The 20,837-nt window shown below is 40.9% G+C and overlaps 1 protein-coding gene across 3 annotated transcripts in view; it reads left to right on the top strand.

Moving 5' to 3' along the window:
• Mkln1 (muskelin 1) overlaps positions 1-14,976 on the top strand; it is a 148,961-nt gene extending 133,985 nt beyond the window's left edge. For all 3 annotated transcript variants that reach the window (XM_032906799.1, XM_032906798.1, XM_032906800.1), the window contains exons 17-18: positions 994-1,048; positions 10,713-14,976. In XM_032906799.1, coding sequence (XP_032762690.1) covers positions 994-1,048; positions 10,713-10,834 — 177 coding nt within the window. In that variant the 3' untranslated portion in view covers positions 10,835-14,976. The remainder of the gene's footprint in view (positions 1-993; positions 1,049-10,712) is intronic.
• Positions 14,977-20,837: the final 5,861 nt, after the last annotated feature.

The following is a 20,837-nucleotide window of genomic DNA, read 5'->3' as shown; positions in this document are numbered from 1 at the left end:
AACTAAAATGGATAACCCCTTATTAAGATTCATGAAGAAAACATAAACCGTCAACATTACATGAAAAAGTGAAGTCATTAGAAGCCCAGCAGTATGAAGAAAGTAGCAAAAAGATACAGTCAAAAATGTTGTCAGCACACTGAGGAACTGGGCAGACTCCTTAGAACATGTAATTTATCAAAACTCGCATTAGAAGAAATGAGATCTTAAAGAATTCTACAATTGTTACTTAGTTATATTTGTAATAAAAACTGTTCTGGCACAATACTTCAGCCTCGGTGTCTCTGTAAGTACTTTAATTAATCATTTTAGAAACATTAAAATTCTATATAAGTTCTCAGAAATTAGATGAAGATAATTCCTAAATCTTTGGGTGAATCCAGCGAAATTCTGCTGTGAGAGTGAAGCAAAGTGTACAGACTGGGACTGGAAAGATCACTTTCCACCAGTCTCTCTTCAGAGGACCTGGGTTCAATTTGAGGCAGCCACATGGTGGCTCACAGCCATCTGTGACTCCAGTTCTAGGGCATCCGGCATCCTCATCTGCCCTCCATGGGCACCAGAGAGACCTGCAACCAAAACATTCATATGCATAATAGTAAAAATAATTTAAAAAAGTTAAGTCTGAAATATTGTCCCATTTTGGACTTCTGAAAGGCAGTGTATAAACACTAGATGACAATTTAAAGGCGTCCAAGCTGATGGAGCTACGAGGAGTGTGAGTTCAAGGATAGTCTGGGCAACACTGTGAAAACTTTGTTTCAAAAAATAAACAATGAAGACGAGAAAACAGCATGTTTTTTAATCTAAATGTAGTGAGGTTTGTTTGTTTTTGTTTTCCAATATTTGGTGATTAGATCTGTACAATATATGCATAAAAACAGGCTAATGATAAATGAAAAGCCTCAGAAGTTATTTCTCTTAAGTGTGCTAGCTGGCTAATTTCCTCGTTTTTGTTTTTGTTTCTGTTGTTTTTGTTTTTGTTGTTTACAGTTTCAACTCCTAGCCTCAGCCCTGTTCAAATCTGGCTCAGATTTCACAGCTCTAGGTAAGTGTGCCAGCGGTCTGTCTTTTCACACTGACATCTGGTTGGGTTTTGGTCTCTTGTGTGGAACATTAGGTGAGACACATATCCAAATAAGCACACACATTGTTTCGTGGCTGCTCAGAGGGACCATTGGTCAGCTCCTGCTTGCAGCTCGCAGTTGACATGCCACGTGATGCAGCAGATGGCAGCAGAAGCCTGGTCAAAACCCTGATCTCTGCCACACTGCCTGTTTCTTCTTGTTCTTTGGGGAGTTGTGTTGTGTCAGGAATTGGCAAATGGGGTGGGGAACGAAATGTTTTGAAAGTAAAAAAAGTATATATCTTTTTTTTTTAAATGAAAAGTGTTACTTGTTGATAAATTAATTCCTCAAGTTCCCTTTACATTTTCCCCTCAGGAAGTAGTCTCCATTAAGAAATACTCTTACTTAGTATTAACGAGTTACTTGGAAAGAATGTTGGTGCTAGGGATTGAATGGTATTAATGAATGATGAACTAACTAGAATCCCAGTAGTAAAAGAAAAGATCACAAGAATTTGAAAATTACACGAAGTCAAGTAGCCTTTGCACAGGTACACTGTCAACATAATAAACAGCTTATAGACTCTTTGGAAATCATCGCCAGCTACACTTTAGTGTTCTCTTGTTCTCTGCCTGTCCCCTTGAGTCTGCAGCGTCCTCCCTTGATTCTTATATCCCATGTGTTCTCTTACTCTCCATCTCCCTTCTTGAGGCCTCGTTTGTCTTCTCTCACTGCTCCTTTATAGTTTTCTGGCATCTTCTCCATCAATAAACACATGAAAAAAGCTATGAAATTTCAGTACACATAACAGAAACCTAATAAGTTAATTAATTAAGCCAACCAATAACTGGGCTAAAGAGCTGAACAGACAGTTTTCAAAAGCAGACATGCAAATGGCCAGTGAGTGGTTTTAAAAGTTTCCGATATAGCTAGTTATCAGACAAGTCCATGCAAATGAGAAATACTTTGAGACTCCACTGTAGTCTTCAGAATGGCTGTTCTCAAGGAGATATGATACCAAACTCTGGCAAAGGACATAGGGAAAGAGGATCCCTTTTTCAGTATTGGTGGGGGGTGTAAACTGCTACAGCAACTATGGAAACTGATGTGGTAGTTTCTTAAAAGCTAAAGTGCAAGTATGATATGATCCAGCTACATCATTTCTGGGTGTGAACCCAAAGGACTCTATCCCACCCCAGAAATACACATCTTTATTCATTGCTGTTCTGTTCAGTAGGAAATAGAACCACCTTAAATGTCTTGTCAGCAGATGAGTAGATAATGACAGTGTGGTGCATGCACACACACAATATTAGTCATCCATCAACAAAAGTGAAATATGCAGTAAAATGGGTGGAACCAGAAAATGGTATACTAAGAGAGGTCACTCAAACTCAGAGAGACAAGCACTACGTGTGTCACACACAGATCCTAGCTTGTAAATTTCATGTGTTTATTGATGGAGAAGATGCCAGAAAACTATAAAGGAGCAGTGAGAGAAGACAAACGAGGCCTCAAGAAGGGAGATGGAGAGTAAGAGAACACATGGGATATAAGAATCAAGGGAGGCTCTGCAGACTCAAGGGTACAGGCAGAGAACACAGGCAAGAGATGCACAGGAGGACTGTCGGACAGGCAGAGGATCAGGTGAGCTAGGAATGTATGACAACACCAAGAGGAAACCTGTTACTTTGTGTACTGATTTAAAAGTTAAAGTACACCAGCAACTAAAGTAGGCTATCATAAAAAGAAGTCTGGGATTCTGTAGAAGTTTCAGAAACCAGAGCTTTATGCTGGTGAGTTTTCAAGACTGTTTTTATTAGGACAGCTCACGATAGGCAGCTTCAGTCTTTGCCACATTGTACTTGTTTAGTTCTACACTGGTCTAGGACTAAAGTGTCTTTTGCCTCAAAGACTAATCTTTGAGACATGAGAAATTGTAGCTCTGAAGTTTGCATTGTGAAATATAATTGTATGTGAGTTCATACTAATCCACTTGATGCCGTGCTGTTAGTATTTTCTCAAGAGTTGTGAGTAGTGTGCATAATATACATATTGCTCTCCATTCGGAATCAGGTGACTCCTGGATAGTGTTAGTTTACTTTTTTTTTTTTAAGATTTATTCATTTATTATATAAAGTACACTGTAGCTGTCTTCAGACTTCTGGTGAGAAGAGGGCATCAGATCTCTTTACAGATGGTTGTGAGCCACCATGTGGTTGCTGGGAATTGAACTCATGACCTCTGGAAGAGCAGTCGGGTTCTCTTAACCGCTGAGCCATCTCTCCAGCCCGTTAGTTTACTTTTTAAATTGGTGGTTCTTTTTTTTTTTTCCCTAAAAGTAGATGATTTCCAGAAGAAAAAAGAGCATCTCTATATGATTCTAGTGCTATTGCCTGGGATGAGAAAGATAGCAGTGTTCTTGGGATTTTGCCTAGCTTTTTCTGTAGCAAGTAGTTGAGGCATCCCTAACAATTAAGGTAACCCTTGTCTCCACTTCTAACTCCAGATCAGAATAGTGTGAGAGAATTCTGATAAGATAAGAAAGTAAAAGAAGAAGATGGAAAACTGTCAGTCCCTAACCCCAGAGTATGCAGGACTCCACAGGCTAAATTAGCAAGTACTGTGAGACATCAGTGCACTGGGTGTGAGATATCAGTGCACTGGGTGTGAGATATCAGTGCACTGGGTGTGAGACATCAGTGCACTGGGTGTGAGACATCAGTGCACTGGGTGTGTCTTAGGCTATAAAACATTGCAGCCCTGTCATGATGAAAAACTAGGAGAAACATAAACATTGCTGGAAAGCTCCTGCCTTTCCTAATTGTATCCTTTGAAGCAGACATTGTGGTACCCAATCGTGACTCTGCCACTCGTTTCAAAGCATCTGTGCTTAATATGTACAGATAGCACAGCCCAGAGCCGTTATTTTTATTTATTGATGGGCAGCACTAAACTGTCTTTGGCTAATGTTTAGCCATTAAGACAAGAATTTCTTGACAGTGATTAAATAGCTTAGGATTGTGTCAGCAAATATTTTTACCATTTAGCTTAATTCCTTTCTCCTGTTTTCTACCCTGCTCCCTGCCAGAGAACATATTTTGTCAAGAACGGTTTGTTTTTCTTGGAGTATAGATGGCTTATTCCTAATAGATCCTCTCCTCTTTAGCGCAGTCGCTGTCTTCTCATGGTTAGTAAGAGCAATGGAGGTGAGAAATGATAAGGAGCAACAGACTTGGCTTTCCCTGTATTCATGTGGGTTCAGGCTTTGTATTGTGTCAGTGAGTGTCCTGGATTCTTGCCTGTAAATGTCACTTTTATTTCCTCAGAAAAAGTGAGATGAGAACTATAACCAAGCTGTGCAAATACATGGCTTAGTCTGAGCCCAGACTGTTTCCTTCTTTGTTCTATCTCTAAGCCTAAGCCTAGAAGCTTCTAGCCTCCATACAATCTCATCTTCCAAGCTGACTGATTCAACCTGGCTTTTCTCAGCTTCTGACTGCATTGCTCTGCTTGGCCACATGCTGACTCTAACAATCTGCTCTAATCTTCTGGCTCCTTCTCACTCCGGCTCATTCTGTCTTCATGTGTCTAGCTTGTGCTCTCTGTTACCTGTCTGTAAAACTGTTCAGTAACATGGACACACACAACACAACACACACTGCACTACCTTTGTTCCCTCTCTCTGCTCTAAAGTAGCCTTTTCTTCTTGTCTTTTCTTGTGCAAGTTGGGCATATTCTTTCTCTGACTCGTTCTGTCAAATCTTTTTTCATTCATTTCTTTGCCTCTCAATTAGACGTCTGTTACAGTTTTTACTACAACAGATGTCCTTTCAAACATAGCTGCTTCCTTACACAAACTAACCCTAGAGGTGTGTACTAAGGGCATGTCTGCATTCTGGCTGGATTCTATCTTTGGATATGATCCCTTGGCAGAGCAGCCATGTTGCTGGATTAAAATTCCTCTACACCTGTAAAAGGAAAATACTGACTAAGTATTAAGTGTAAGGTCCTGCTCTACCTGTATCTTTACCCAACACTACATTATAAAGAGACCTGTTGATATGTTTGATTCTGATTATTCAAAGTAATTATGTTTTATAATCTACAGGGACAATAAATTAGTGAAGGCAAGTCATCACCACTCTTGTGGGAAATTCAGAGGTTTCTGCAAGCCTCTCCAACAGACTATTGCATACATTGATTTCTTAGTATTTCTATTTAATGCCTCCTTGTTTAGTATACATTATTTGTTAACATTGAACTCATGGTTAGGAGGACCAACGCCCTTACTAGAATGAAGCTTGTGTAACCTGTTCTCTCTGAAAGGCATATCATACCTTCCTACTCTTAGAAACCCTAGACAGCACTAGCCTGCAGCTCAAGCACATTGAATGGTGAGATCACCATCAAACATCACAGAATATGAAAAAACTGTGCCTCCAAGCAGAGTGAAGTGACACCTATATATGCTTGAGACCTGAAACAAGAAGGCAGACTTTAGTTGGAATGTGCTTCTGGAGCTCAACTCTTCTGCTATTCTGCACCTGTCTATAAATATTTGCAGAAGTGCACAAGTCTTGGTTATGGAATTACAAATAAATTTCAATGATAAATGATGACTTCATAAATATGAAGTTTTTAAATAATGAAGATTTTCTATAAATGTGCATATATAAGCACATGGTTTTTAATAGGCTGGTTTTGTTACATAGTGTAAAAACATACTCTATAGCATATTTTATTTAATTGTGTGGCTTTGAAATATTTTTATGAAACTGCTATATCTGCTCTTGTCCTTATGAAGGGATGGATACTAGGGACCCTTCATAGTTGAAAAGTTCATCTGATGGTAGTGTAAGTTTTGATTTTTTTATTGGTAAATAATGTTGAAAGTCAAGATACTTTTGAGGACTAAATGAGCATATCACATTGCCCTACACACTCAGTAAATGCAATATGAGTAAGTAGATGGACTTTAGAGTCTTCCTCTCCCACTGTCTGACAAACCTCATTAAACAGCTAAATTTCTTAAGTGATTCTAAGAATGCAGTGTATATGTACAGCCTAGAAATGATAATGTTGGCTGTTAGTGTAACTGATTTTGTATTGCTCAAGTTATTTACTACTACAAAGAATCATGGCTCCTTGGGAAAATAACTGACTCCGGAGTAGTGTTAGGAATAAGATTGAGCCCTTCAGCTGCAGCAGCCATCTTCCAGTAACTCACCAAAATGGAGAACACAAAGGGAAAGGAGGAGAGGCACTCAGTACATGTTCTCTAGGCCTTTTAGGAAACATGGAGTTGTTCCTTTGGCCTCATACATAAGAATCTACAAGAAGGGTGATGTTGTAGAGATCAAGGGAATGGGCACTGTTCAGAAAGGAATGCCCTATAAGTGTTAACCACGGCAAAACCAGAAGTCTTCAGTGTCACCCAGCATGTCGTGAGCATCATTGTAAACAAGCAAGTTAAAGGCAAGATTCTGGCCAAGAGGATCAATCAATGTGCGGACTGAGCACCACAAGCACTGACGAGCAGAGACAGCTTCCTGAAGCGGGTGAGGGAGAACGATCAGAAGAAAAAGGAAGCCAAAGAGAAGGGTGCCTGGGTTCAGCTGAAGTATCAGCCTGTGCCACGCAGAGCAGCACATTCTGTGAAGAGTAACGGGAAGGAGCCTGAACTGCTAGAGCCCATTCCATATGGATTCTTGGCCTAATGGACAAAAAGGAAATGAAGGACAGGATTGCAAAAAAAAATAATAAGATTGAGGTTTGACTCATAACCATCTGTAAGAGATCTGATGCCCTCTTCTGGTGTGTCTGCAGACAGACAGACAGACAGACAGATCTATCTTTAAAGAAAAAGAAAAAGAATAAGATTGAGGGCTGAGGGCTGGAGAGATGGCTCAGCAGTTAAGAGTACTGACTGCTCTTCCAGAGGTCCTGTGTTCAATTTCCAGCACCCACATGTCAGTTTACAACTCCGTGTAACTCCACAATCTGACATTCTTACACAGGCATACATGCCAGCAAAACACATATAAACATAAAATGAAAAAATTATTTAATTAAAAATTATTTTTAAAAAGAATAAGCTTGAAATCTTACTGTATAGAAAAGTGAAGAAATGCTTAAAATTGGTGGGTCTGTTTCCTACTGGTCAAGTCTGAGATGATGTGAATATCAAATGAGCAGGAGAAGAATTGAGGAGTGCACACTGACCAAACAACTGAGTTAAACAGAATGCCAGTTAGAAAGACTCACAGTCAGAACATCACAGTGGCTTAGATAATTGCTTTCTCAGTGATTACTAAATCATAGTAATAGAGTCTTGAGAAGCACAGTATTTCTGCAGTGTCGAACAATTCCCCATTAATAGTTTTAATTTCAGAGGTAGAACTAAAAGTTGATCAGAGAAATTTGGCATAGGTCTAGTTAACAGTATAACATTTAGACCATCAACAGTACTGACACTGGTCTAAGCTGAAGACCATGTGCTTTCTGAGATAATGCACTGAGAGGGACAGTGTCACTCTGTAGTATTCCACCAAGACTGCATAGTCAACATCTGATCAAGGAGACAAAATTAACCCAAATTTAACACACACTAAAACTTTTCTATATGCTTCAAAAATATCCCATTAGAAAACAGAGATGCTGCAGATCTGATTCAGGTCAAAGAGACTTCAAAACTAAATGCAGTATGTGATCTTAGATTAGAACTTTGGTTAGAGATAAATGAATAACTTCAAGATTGTTAGGTGTCCTGAGTTTAATATATAGTTAGGGTGAAGATGTAGCTTAATGGAATAACACTGCCGAGTTCAGTGTCCTTTATTCATCCCTAACACCACAGAGAATATGTGTAGGGTTAGGACGGCGTAGAAGAGGAAGGGATGGTTACTCATATGAACGGAGAGTCTGTGCTTAGCTGAAACAAGTTCAAGAATTCAGGAGTGAGGCTGTATAGAATCCACAGGTGCTTCCACACAAAGGTTAGGGAGCTGGGCTGGATACATCCACAGGACGCAGTGCCAAGGGACATTGAACCACAGACTCACCGGCCAAGGGTCCCTGAGGGAGTGAGTGGGGATAGAGGAGGAGGAGGAGGAGGAGGAGGAGGAGGAGGAGGAGTGAGGGGAGTGAGGAGGACTGAGTGAGGAGGCGTGAGGAGGAATGAGGAGGGGGGAGGAATGAGGAGGAGGAGGAGGAGGAGGAGGAGGAGGAGGAGGAGGAGGAGGAGGACGAGGAGGAGGAGGAGAAGGAGGAGGAGGAGAAGGGGGAGGAGGGGGGGGAGAAGGAGGGGAGGAGGAGGAGAGGGAGGAGGAGGAGAGGAGGAATGAGGAGGAGGGGGGGGAGGAGTGAATGAGGGAGTGAGAGGGAGGAGGATGGAGTGGAGTGAGGAATGGGGGAGTAAGGAGTGAGGAGGAGGAGGTGAGTGGTGGAGGAGGAATGAGGAGTAAGGGTGGGGGAGGAGGAGGGGAGGAGGAGGAGGAGGAGGAGGGAGGAGTGAGGGAATGAGGAATGAGTGAGGGAGTGAGGAGGGGGAGGGTGGAATGGTGAGGGGGAGGGGAGTGAGTGAATGAGGAGGAGGAGAATGGTGGGAGGAGGAGGAGTGAATGAGGAGGAGAGTGGAATGAATGAGGAGTGAGTGAGGAGTGAGTGAGGAGGAGGTGAGGAGGGAGGAGTGAGGAGGAGGAGGAGGAGTGAGTGAGTGAATGAGGAGTGGAGGAGGAGGTGGAGTGAGGAGGAGGAGGGTGAGGGGGGGTGAGTGGAGGGAGGAGGAGGAGGGGGAGGAGTGAGTGAATGGGGAGGGGTGAGGAGGAGGAGGTGGAGTGGTGGAGGAGGAGGATGGGAGTGAGTGGAGGAGTAAGTGAGTGAGGAGGAGGAGGGGTGAGGGTGAGGAGTGAGTGCACATTATACTTTGAAACCTCTGTGTGTTTGAAATGTTTGAAAGTAAAGCAGTTTGGAAAATTCAGAAAAAGCATTAAAAAAAAGAGGATTATAATCTTACCTTCACAAATAAGCTTCATTAGTGTTTTGTAGTATTTCCTATTCATTTCTGTGGTGTGATGGTCGGCTTTGTTAAGCTACGTTCAAAGGAGGAAATATTTCCCCCTCAAACTTAAAACAACAACAATCATAATTTTTTTTAAATAAAAAGGAATGGATCATTCTTGGGGCATTGTTTATTCCTTCCAGGAAACTGGTGTCCTTGACAGTGGTGTGTTCTATTTCTATTCTTTACAAGATTAAAACAAACTGAATCTAAAAATGTTGAATGGAATTGGTCCGATTTACATTTTCCCTGAACTATCACAGCCCTGGTGGTTCTTTTTCTGATAGTACAACAGGCTAACATGTCCCAGCTAGCCGTCACTATAATAGGAAAATCATCTATCACATAAGTATTTGATTTGAGGGCTGGAGAGATGGCTCAGTGGTTAAGAGCACTGGCTGCTCTTCCAGAGGACCTGGGTTCAATTCCCAGCAACCACATGGTGGCTCACAACTGTCTATAACTCCAGTTCCAGGGAATATCACATCCTCACACACACATACATGCAGGCAGAACACCAATGCACATTAAAAAATTAAGTATTTAATCTGTATGTTAGAAGTCTGAAATAACTGAGATCAAAGTGACCAAAATGGGATATTGGTTGCTGTGAACTTGAAAATTAAATGTTTGCTAGATGAAGGGAAGAATCCTTTGTATTAACACACACTGTCTTGTTAAAATGCCTTCTATCCTCTGGTATTTATTTGCATAAAGTACTTAACTGTTCTCATTAAATATGCTTAGTGCGGAACCTGTTACATAGTAACATAGTAATGGCGTCTGCTAAGGTACCCTATGTGCTATACACACGTCTCTTTCTCTTGGTTGTCTATACTTTCACTCAATTCTCTGACAGTATGTCCTCCTCTAAAGATCTTTCTGATTTTAGCCTGTTTTCCTAAATATCTCTTAATTGTCATTTTATTTTTATTACCCTTCCAAAAAGATTAATGGATCAGAAGCACTAAAGAGATAGAGGAATGGAGTTTCCTTAATGAAAAGGAATAGTGCAACAAAGGAGACATGAGAAGTCAGTTTTAATTATCAAAATTAACAGTATTTCTCTTAGGTATTTTCATGTAATTGCATTTAATCTGCATGATAGTCTGTGAAGTAAACTGGCTTCACACATGCACGTCTGTGAGGAAATGGATGCTAAACACCAAGGAGGCCAATAGCTGAGTGTACACTGCTGTGTCCTCCTGCTAGGTCAGTGGTTCTCACTCAACCTGTGGGCCCTGACCTTTTTGAGGTTAGAAAACCCTTTCACAGGGGTCACCTAAGACCATCAGAAAACACAGATATTTACATTATGATTCATAACTGTAGCAAAATTACAGTTCTGAAGTAGCAATGAAAATAATTTTATGGTTGGGGGTCACAACATGAGGAACTGTGTTATTAAAGGGTCACAGCATTAGGAAGGTTGAGAACCACTGCCCTAGGTGTTGTAGTTTTAAAGCCTATTTTGATTTTCCCACTGTACATGACTAACTAAATAAAGTTAGTACACACTAACTTTTGTGTTCTATGTTGAATTTTTGAAATAATACATACATTTGTTTTATTTTCTTCACCAGGCTTTTCAGACGTGGATCACACCTATGCTCAGAGAACTCAGCTCTTTGACACCTTAGTGAATTTCTTTCCTGACAGCATGACTCCTCCTAAGGGCAACCTGGTAGACCTCATCACACTGTAACTGGGCGTGGATTGAGAATTACTGGGCTCAGAAGTGGAGACAGGAACCGGAGGTGGCTGTTTGTGTGGGCAGAGGTGACGTTGCAGTGACTGAGGACTGAGGACTGCATCCGAGTTTTGAAGGATCCTTATTGTCACAAGTTTTAACCCTCTTCCTTCATACCTGACCTCAATCCCCTTTTCCTTATATTCCTGCATTAGGCTAATAAAGTGAAATTGATATACTTCCCATTTAATTATGTATATTTTTCTTTAGCTTTTAAGAATTAACAAATATTAATGAAAATTAGGCATTTTTTTTCTGGTTTCCAAGTTTTCAGAATTTATTTTTAGTTAGGAGAACAGCACTGTTGATAGTCTTAGTGCTGTAGGAATTTGGGGATTTGCTGTTGAGTGTTTGGCCTTTGTTTCCTGTTTCTTCTCTTCCCCTTTCACTTTCCCTCACATCACAGCTGGTGTGAGCGCTGTCTCTGGTTTACTCCCTCATCCTTAACAGACATGAGGCTCTGTGGGACACGGGTGGTATATGTTTAGGTGATGTGTGCTTATTGACTTCTTGTATTAAAATAAAGTGGTTAGAGGGCTTGAATTTACACTCTTTCCCATACCACCAAAAGCTCAAGATTGGCCCAGACACCTGATCAGAAATTGATATTTTTGTATTGGTATTCTGTAGTGGACATTACAGTAGCCATTGGCATAGAATCACAGAAAACTGAAACCAAGGCTCTTATCCAGAGAAGACCAGCAGCAAAGGCCCTGTCCTGACCTCTGTTTCAGTGGTGTCTTTGCAGGGACCCTCATTTAAAAGGAAATGACTCTCTGCTGGTAGAGTGATGGAGAACCCACGCTCTCACTCTCCTTTGAGTTACCTTTTTGTCGTCGTTTTATCTGGGAAGATAGGTTCCAGAGCTACCATATGTAGCCCTACTATTTTGAAGAGTAGCAGTGTGTGGTTGTTTTTGGCATACAGCTTACAGGCATTTTAGTAATAAGCACATGGGCCAGACTTTTTTTTTTTTTTTTTTTCGGAGCTGGGGACCGAACCCAGGGCCTAGCAAGCGCTCTACCACTAAGCTAAATCCCCAACCCCTTGGGTCAGACTTTTTTAAATGAATAAAAAGAAAAGTACATAATACAAGAGTTTTTCATTAGACAGTTTGCCATTTTCATTGTTCTCGTTCTGTACATACAGGAACAGGGGCATACCCTCATCTCAGATGCTGTGGAATGAATGTATCATAGGAAACCCACCTCTGGCTAGCTAGCATTCACATTTGCTCAAAAGCGTGCCATATGCAGCTAGTACCACTGTGTTGAAAACAGGATCTGTCCTACCGACATGCCAGCTAGTAGGTGTGTGTGACTGAAATTCCAGAAGTGTCATGTGTAGGAAGGAGACTTTGATGCATCCTTCCCTCTGTATTTACTTCATGGCTTTACTTTTGCAGGTGAATGGGAATATATTTTTGCCAGTTGTAGGCTTTTTAGCTTTACAAGCATCTCAAAGCAATCAGTAGTGACTTAATAAACACATGTATCAATACCCTACCCTGTGAAAAGTATGTATGCAGTGTCAGTTAGGAGGTACCACATTGTATAAAATGCAGAATAATCCCTTACCTGTACATTTGAGCAAATCCATTCTCTCCAAAGACTTTACAGCTTCTAAAGTGATTCTTCTAAGTAACAGCCAAGAGCAAGAACAAAAACTGTGTAGCTAATAGTGTAGCCTGGTGGGTCTCATTTCAAGAAGACAGGTGCAAATCAGTAGTTGACCAAAAATGTTTTTTCTTTTTTGAACTGGAAATTGCCAGTGTAGAGAGCTGTGGCTGAGCGCTGTGAGCTTGGGCACCTTGACCGTACAGCCAGATGGGGTTCTGCTGCCTGAAGCTTCTGTCTGTACCTGATTAACCCCCCCACCCCAAGTTTTCTTATCAATTCCTCTGATTCTATTATTTGGGTGGAATTCATTTCTTAACCTTGGTGGCTACCCCCTCCCCCTTTTCTCTGTTTTTATTCCATCCTCCCTCACTTTTATTTAGTTTAGAATTTTTTACTTTTTACTACTATGTTTAAATGAGTGAATCCTAGGAAACCACTCGGAGCTGCCTGAGTGAAGATGCTTTCAGTAGTGAGGAGGTGAATGGCACGACTGACTCAAGCAAGTCAGGCTGCGCCTTGGGGATTCAGCGGGGCACTCCAGGGCTAACTTAGGAAGCGTAGCGCTCACACATCCAGGACCAAGCTGGCCATGCTGCTCACCACGTCCCACATGACACCTCTCACTGAGAGCTTGTATAGATGTTTATAAGGAGTAACAGCAGAATATTATAATTTAAACTGTAAACATTAGTATTTAAGGAACTAAATATATGTGCTTTACTAAAAATTTCTTTTGCATTCTAGCTTATCCCCAATTAAAACACTAGCTGTAGATATATTAATTGGTGGAGAACCTCTGGCTTCAGCCTCCCCTCCAGCTCCTGTTTTTGTAGCAGGATATATGGCTTTTGTTCCACCAGAAAGAAGCTACTGATGCCTGATGCTGCTTTCACCCTTGTGTTCTGTAAGAATCTGGATTGCAAGTCACTTCACAAATGCATTTACATTTCACTTATGAAATAGCATGAGACCTTACGGGGCCAGTTTCTTTGATTCAGAGGTATGTCACATTTTTAGACACAAAGTAATTTAGAATTGGATTCCCACCTCTGTGTTAAAGGTGACCAACAACCTTAACCTCCGTCAAAGTCACCTTTTTTTGATTTGGTTTCCATCTCTACAAAACCTGACCTTTCTGTGTCCGAGGAGTAAAAACTGATAGAAAACATTGGAAAGTTCGGTCAGTGGTTTGTTGTAGTACAGTGTGTCAGATTTAACGCCCAGTGCTTTGTTTGTTTATAAAACTATATTGAGTAAATATGTATTCTGTGTGTAAATGTTGGCAGCCTGCCATTCCGCTGGCTCTCCACATCTGCCTTAAAGTGCCATATAAAATACACAGTAACAGTTTCACGTAACAGAACAGCCTTAAAGGCAGTCTGTAGATAAAAGGAAGTTGAGGACTGAGTCTCTACTGAGAGACTGGGATTGTCGCTTAATAAGTCAAAAGCACTTAATGCTCCTGATTGCTATTCTCCGAGTTATATTAAGTCGTATGGTAATTATATTAAGAGTTACCTTGTCATTATTTCCTGTGAAACAATGGGAAACCCTTTGATGACTGTCATGTGACAGCTGGGTTCTGCTATGAAGTGACTTTGGGGGCGGAAGTCATAATAGTGTGCACTTTAGGCGAAGCCACAGACCCCTTTAAAGATGCCCTTCCTACACTTGCTTCCTTAAAAATCCCTGTTCATCTACAGTCTCATCTCTCTGCAGAAATTTTGACCTGAATTGTCACCAAGTTTTAATTAGTCTATGGTTTAGGATGTACAGGCTATACAAGAAAAAAAATTAAAGTTGTTGGAGGTATGTCAAAGAGGTCTGTATATGACAATATTTACAGATTAAGATGTTGGGCTCTTTAATGCAGTTTTTGTTTTCTGTATTAGGCAAATAATACTAATTTTTATATGTGGATTTTGACTGTGGGGGTTTGTCTCTATAATTTGTCTTAATGTTGAAATGACTTGACTATCCAAAGCTTCTAGTATATGTCAGGTATGTGTGTATGTCTATATAATATATATTATATATTCTCTCTATATAGATGTATCAGTTGAAGGTCAGAGTTCCCACTTGTGTTGATATTCTGTGGAACTGACCAGTACAGCTGAGTGACATGAATAGTTTGCTTGTTTACGGGGGAGGGTTATTACAGTCAATTGTTCTCTTCACCAAATGAGCTTCTTGTTTTCTTATTAAATGCTATCTCAGATTTTATTTTTAGATGATTTTTCAACCTTAAATTCATTCTATTCACCAATTACTGTGAATTGTGTTTCTATTTATTTTCCTTGGCTAATTTAACTTTATTCATTACTTTCTAAATTTTTCTATGGCAATGTTTAGAACTATTGTATTGCTTTAAAAAAAGTCAAATCATTGTAAATCATATATGCTTCTGTTTATGATAAGAGAATAATGAGATTAAAAAGTGTATATTGGTAAAGAAGTAATAACATTTAGATATTGCTATAAAACGTGTGTGCCATTTTCATTTGGGGATAGTGGTCAACACTATGGCAGCTTTAACTAAGAAGCCCGATTTAGCTTCTTTTCCTGGTTCTAGAAACTATTGTCATAGAACTATTAGCAGTATACAGGTTCTAAAAGAGCTAGCTCATGGAAATCAGTGTACCACCACACTTTGCCGTCACCCTCTCTTCTTTTTGTATTTTTAGCCTAGCCTTTCTGTTTCTGCCTCCATCAAGAGCATTAATTTTCGGTTGAAGTTGAAACTTGTGCTAAAAGTTGACTTTTAGTGCTGTACATGCTTTTAATCCCAGTGTTTGGAAGGCAGAAACAAGAGGATATATGTCTAAGTTTAAGGCCAACCTCTCTATATAGTAAGTTCCAGGCCAACCAGGACTTCAGAGTGAGACCCTGTCTGGGTGGGCTGGGGGAGAGGAGGCTAAACTTATGATGCAGTTTGAATATTAGAAATGACTTTTATGGCCACTAATTGATATTTTTTATTTTTATAATTAAAAATAATACAGTGATAAAAATATCTCCTGCCTTCAAGAATATGAATTTAGGTAGGGGAGATGGCTCAAGCATGTAAAGAGGCTTGTTGGCAAAGCTGACCACCAGAGTTGTCAGGACACACGTCCATGTTGGAAGTGAAGAGCTGCTTCCCACAGTTGTCCTCTGACCTCTACACATGCACAAACATACAAAATAAGTGAATAAGTAAATGAATTTTTAAAAAATTTAAAATATGAACTTAGATTCAATTCCAAGTGAGCAATTGGATTTTCAGTCATAAAGCTAGTGATAAAATTGTTGGACAGTAGCATGTATACCCTTTAACCCAGGGAGTCCTTAGACAGCATAGTAAGTTAGACTTCCTAGTACTCAGGGAGAAACACCTTCTGGAAAAATTCTGCTACTGTCTTTTTCAAAAGCCACAGATCTTGAAGTGGAATCCTGTTCACAACACAAAGCAAAGGATAGTTCTAATTTCTCTTCTGCATTCAAGATCTTTATAAATCATATGTGCAAATGTGCAGTCTCATCCCTGAATACTGCCAGGCTTGCTTGGAAACAGAACTCCATGTGGATGTCATCTGACAGCTATGGAATAAACAACAGAAAAGGTGGTGGTAGTGATGGGGTGTTTAATAAGGAAGGGAACCAGTTCTGAGGGCTATGAAATTGTGCGTCTTTCTTTTCTCTGCTACTCAGAGAGCCTCCGTGGGCTGTTATGCGTGCATGTTCACTGTCCTGAGAACTCTGACTTGGCTGTGCTAAACCTCAGGAAGAGAGCTACAAAGGAAAAAAAGTGTGCTAGTAAAATAAAAAAACAACAAAAAGAAAAAAACAAAAAACAAACCCTGGAGTTTGAATGTTCCCAAAGCTAGGCAAAGCAAAAAGCTCTCCATTGTTAACCTAGAATAATTTGATGGATTCAGTACTACTAAAAAAAGTTTTCAAAGGAGGTCAAAGCTTGTGTTCTGTATAGTCTTGGGAAAGTAGCATTTTTTTAGGTAGCTAACATTCTTCTTGAAAATAAAGGCCTTAATACAAAGCCCAGTGTTATCTTTAACTTTTAAAACTCTGTAAGTAGTTTCCTATGTATGGCCAGTTCCCTGATAAGCCCTTAGGAAAAAATGATAAATGAAACATTGCAGTTTGCAATTTGGAGGCTCCCAAAGAACTTGCTGAGTCGTCATTTCTGAGCTCCTCCTGCAGTGCAGCCCTGAACTGTCTTACACGCAAGCCTCAAGCCCAGCAAAGAGTTTTGATACTTGAACTGGCCGCCACACAGGAAATCAGCCCAAAGACATCATTGGTCTTCATTTTCATTTGCTGCTTAGTGGATGCCAAGTTAGCTGGCAAAAAAGAAATATAGTGTGTTCCATATCACAGCATGCCAGTGTGTGTGAGTAAGGGTTGCTCACACTCAGAGAACCTCTTGGGAACTTTATTTTTCTCCCTTGTTAGCAAGTCTCAAGAAAGTACTGAAAGCTTAGCTCATGTTACTAGGTTGGTGTTCATTTACTAAATCCAAGAATGGAAAGAAAGTGGTTATTGTGCACTTGAAAAACATACAGAACTAAACGGACAGATCTTATGCCTTAAAATGAATTACTCCTATATGGTCCTTATGGGTCCGACTCGTTAGTCTGCAGTGTTGCAGGCATCTAGCAATGTTACTTTTAGGTGTTCTACACATCTGTATAGTGGTGAATGAAATTGGAGAAGAACCTAGAGTTTGCGCCAGTTCCCTAAACAGCTGTCACAGCTTTTCAGATTCAGTTACAGCCAAAGACTAGAAACCATCCGGCCATGCGGGCCTGAACTTGCAAATGACCTTTAAACACATTGCTGTGGAATTGCCGCGTCTACCCTCTTAGGACAGTGACCACTGAGCACAGCTGTGTGCAGCTTCTCATTTTTGTGCCCATTTCTTGCTTGTGAGAACACATGGAAAAGTAATTGTCAGCCAAGCCCACTTAATGGTAAATGTCAAACTCCAAAGTGGGTGATGTGTGAGTGTGCTTCTATGGGGAAAGATTTTTTAATTGGGGTGAAGCAATACACACATGCAGCAAACTCACAGTGAGGAAGACTCACAGAAAAGCAAAGGGGACTCAGGAGGCTGGAGCCCCAGATATTTAATTTTTTGCCTGTTTCGTGAGAGAAGAAGAACATGTGTTTGGTGCTTCCAGAGATCATCAATAAACAGTGTTGCTCCCTTTCCTAACCATCCCCTAAGCCTAGACAGTGTTTTTTTTTTTTTAAAGGTGGTCTGCCTTTTGACATGCGTGCAGTGTCTACCAACAAGATTGTACAGTATTATCTTTTCTGTCCAGCCTCCTGCTTCATTTAGATGTTGCAAAATAATGTGTTTTCTTTGAGCAGCTTTTGTTTGGTGTGTATGTGTATGCACTTTCTCTTTTAGAAGTAAATATTTCCCCTTTACCACCACTCTGAAGTTCTGCTCTGCTGAGCCTTCAGGCTCACAGGAGTACAGAGAAGCAGAGGACCTTTTGCATATCTTTAGTTTTGAGAACATGCAGTGTTCCATCTCTGAAAAAGACATGTTTGTAAGCCACATAAGAAAAAAATGCTAGAATTTGTTAAAGTCAGCTTTTGTGAATTAGAAGTACTTAGTGACCATCTCCCTGGCCTACCTCCATCTGTACATAGCCCTTCTGGGTGAGGACATCTGGCCTGGACACACCCGAGATCAGATTGCAAGCTAGGGTGTTAAGTGGTCTTTGTGAATTTTAATAACATTAATAAAACTACGCCTATTACAGAAAACTGAGAAATAACTAAGTTGAAGGAAAAAAGGCTTTAAAAAAAACGTCACACACACACACACACACACACACACACGCGCCCCTTTGGTTTTTTGAGACAGGGTCTCACTTTGTAGCTCTGACTGTCTTGGAATTGTGTAGACCAGGCTGGCCTGGAACGCAGAGGGCCTGTCTCTACCTCCCAAGCACTGGCAGTTAAAGGTGCGCCATCAGGCCTGGACAGCCATTTTCTTCTTCTTTTTTTAAGACATTGTTTTTCTTATTTTTCCTTATCAAAATAGCCAATGCCAACTTTCTGTCTTTTGCTACCGGTGTGCAGGAGGCCCAGGTTGCAGAGGTCTAGCTCCTCCCTGCTTATGTTCTTAAGCAGTACCTTGCCATAAATAACTTGAAAAGTAGTCTTGTTATGTCTCTAATGATGGACTTTGGAGAAAAAGAAAACCTCCCCAGCAGCTATGGAGTGTTACTTGTAGAGGTTGTTGGAAATTCTATCCCTAAGACTGAATTTTTATGGCCTTTAGGCAGCATCACAGGCATAAGAACATAAGCAGACTTCTGTTGGTGATGAACTTTTTATATAGCCATAATTAACCTCACTCAAAAGGCCAAAGCAAAGCGAAAGAAATACAGCGTAAACAGAATACGAGAAGTCTTTCTCCGGAATGTAAGCTCCTTACCGTGTTAAACAAGTGCTTAAAAACAGTGTATGAACAGCAGCAAGGAGCCAGGCATTTCTTCCTCAGTTCCCCATTAGAGCCTTCCTCTTGGGGTGTGGAGGAAAAAGTCACCTTGTTGTGTTCTGCCTTTCACCCCCTTTCTGTGGCAGTGCTAGCACCAGACAGTAGCATCAGAAGCAGTATCATGAGATACCTGAAAGGCCAGCATGCATGAGCATTTAAGCAGTGCTCTTGGGTCTGACCTCATCTCCAGCTCTGTTGAGTTGTGCGATCTTCCACATCCCCAAGCTGGCGTGGTCCTCTCTGGTTTATCTGTTGTCTAATCCTTGTGGACTTTCTAGGATTTCTTTTTGGTAAAAGTAATTTTCTCACCCTGAGTTTGGTACATGTTATCACTACTTTGTGAGTAAATAAACGAGTGATCTCTGCTAAACAACAGCGGTTGTAGAATTGTGTTGTATATAATGTGCATACAGAGAGTGTATTTGTCCCTTTTCTTAATAAAAATTATGAACACGTTTGCCAAAATTACTTTGAAATTTTAAGAAATTACATTTATGGGGTGAAGTCAGTGGAATGTTTGCCTAGCATGCGGGAGGTTTTAGATTTGTTCCTCACTCATAAACCCCAGGGTGGGGTACACATATCTATAATCCAAGTCTATAGAAAGTGAGCAGGATAAGGAACTCAAGGTCATCCTTAACTACATAGAGATTTTGGGGCTAACCTGAGCTACACGATACTCTGAAGTGTGAGTCAGGCCTTCAGAGATGGACAGTAATGGACTGCACAGGCCTTGGGTGCTTTCCCCTGAGACTGCTCAGGTAGAGTACTGGACATGCTCAGTTTCTGGGGAAGTTTCCATTTTTGAGAAACAGTGGCAAATTGTTCCATGGGGGAAAATAATCTGCTGTCTGCAACCAACAATTTCCCTTTTTGTGTGTTTGAGTTTGCTTCCTGGGTATTCGTCATAGAGGTTTAAAAGTAGGAGGCAAACTAGACTGAAACAAAATTAATTGTAGGAAAAGTAGTAAACGGAGAGATGCTAGTTTCCAAGTTTAGGAAAGTCTAGGTTTCTGTCTCAGCTATGGAGGAGGAAGACCTAAAAAGTACATTCAGAACCACACCAAGTGGAATGTTAGGGTTAAGAGAGTTCTGGGGGTGGGCTCTAAAGCAAGGTCTCTCCACCAGTCGTCTGATAGGGTTCCCATGCTCCAGGCTTTATGAGCCTGCATTGTCAGGTATGTATTCAATCAACCTCTTCCTGCATTGCTTTCATTGCTCGGGTGTACTTTAGTATGGCTCAGAAGTAATATTTCTTTGTGTTCTGAAAACAGGAAAACATGAGGTACACTGATAAGGTAAGCAATCGCCTTTCCCCTTGGCTAATCCTCCTGAGAATTAAAGGGATCAGAACGAGGAGCATACTGACAAATTTGTCACTACCTCCCATCTGGAAGATGGCAGTGAGAAAGTGCATTGAAGGTACCAGCTGCTCCTGTCCAGTGCATTCAGGCCCACTGGTCAGAAGTTGCAGCTTTGTCGTCAGTATGGCCACCCACATGCACTTTCTCACCAGTGACAGCCAGAGGTCATGGTAGTGGGTGGGGTGTGGGAGTGGAGCACGGTCACGTCCACAACAGCAAACTTATGAACTTTCAGTTGGAAGAAGGGGCTGGCTGTGCTGCAGCAGGGCTGGCTTCGTTCTCCTCCAGCTTTAATACGATGTACCCTCCTCTGCAGTTTGTTTTAGAAGAGTGGAGATGTGAGGCAGCTGGGCGTGATGCTTCCAGTTACCCAGCCCTTTCTACAGTGCCCTTGATGTCCACAGAAACTGTTCTGTGCACTCAACCAGGAAAAGCAGGGGCAGTCAAATGCACCCTTGCCA

Source organism: Rattus rattus, chromosome 6 (assembly GCF_011064425.1).
Source record: "Rattus rattus isolate New Zealand chromosome 6, Rrattus_CSIRO_v1, whole genome shotgun sequence".
Taxonomy (NCBI): Eukaryota; Metazoa; Chordata; class Mammalia; order Rodentia; family Muridae; genus Rattus; species Rattus rattus.
This window is presented reverse-complemented; position numbering and strand designations above follow the sequence as displayed.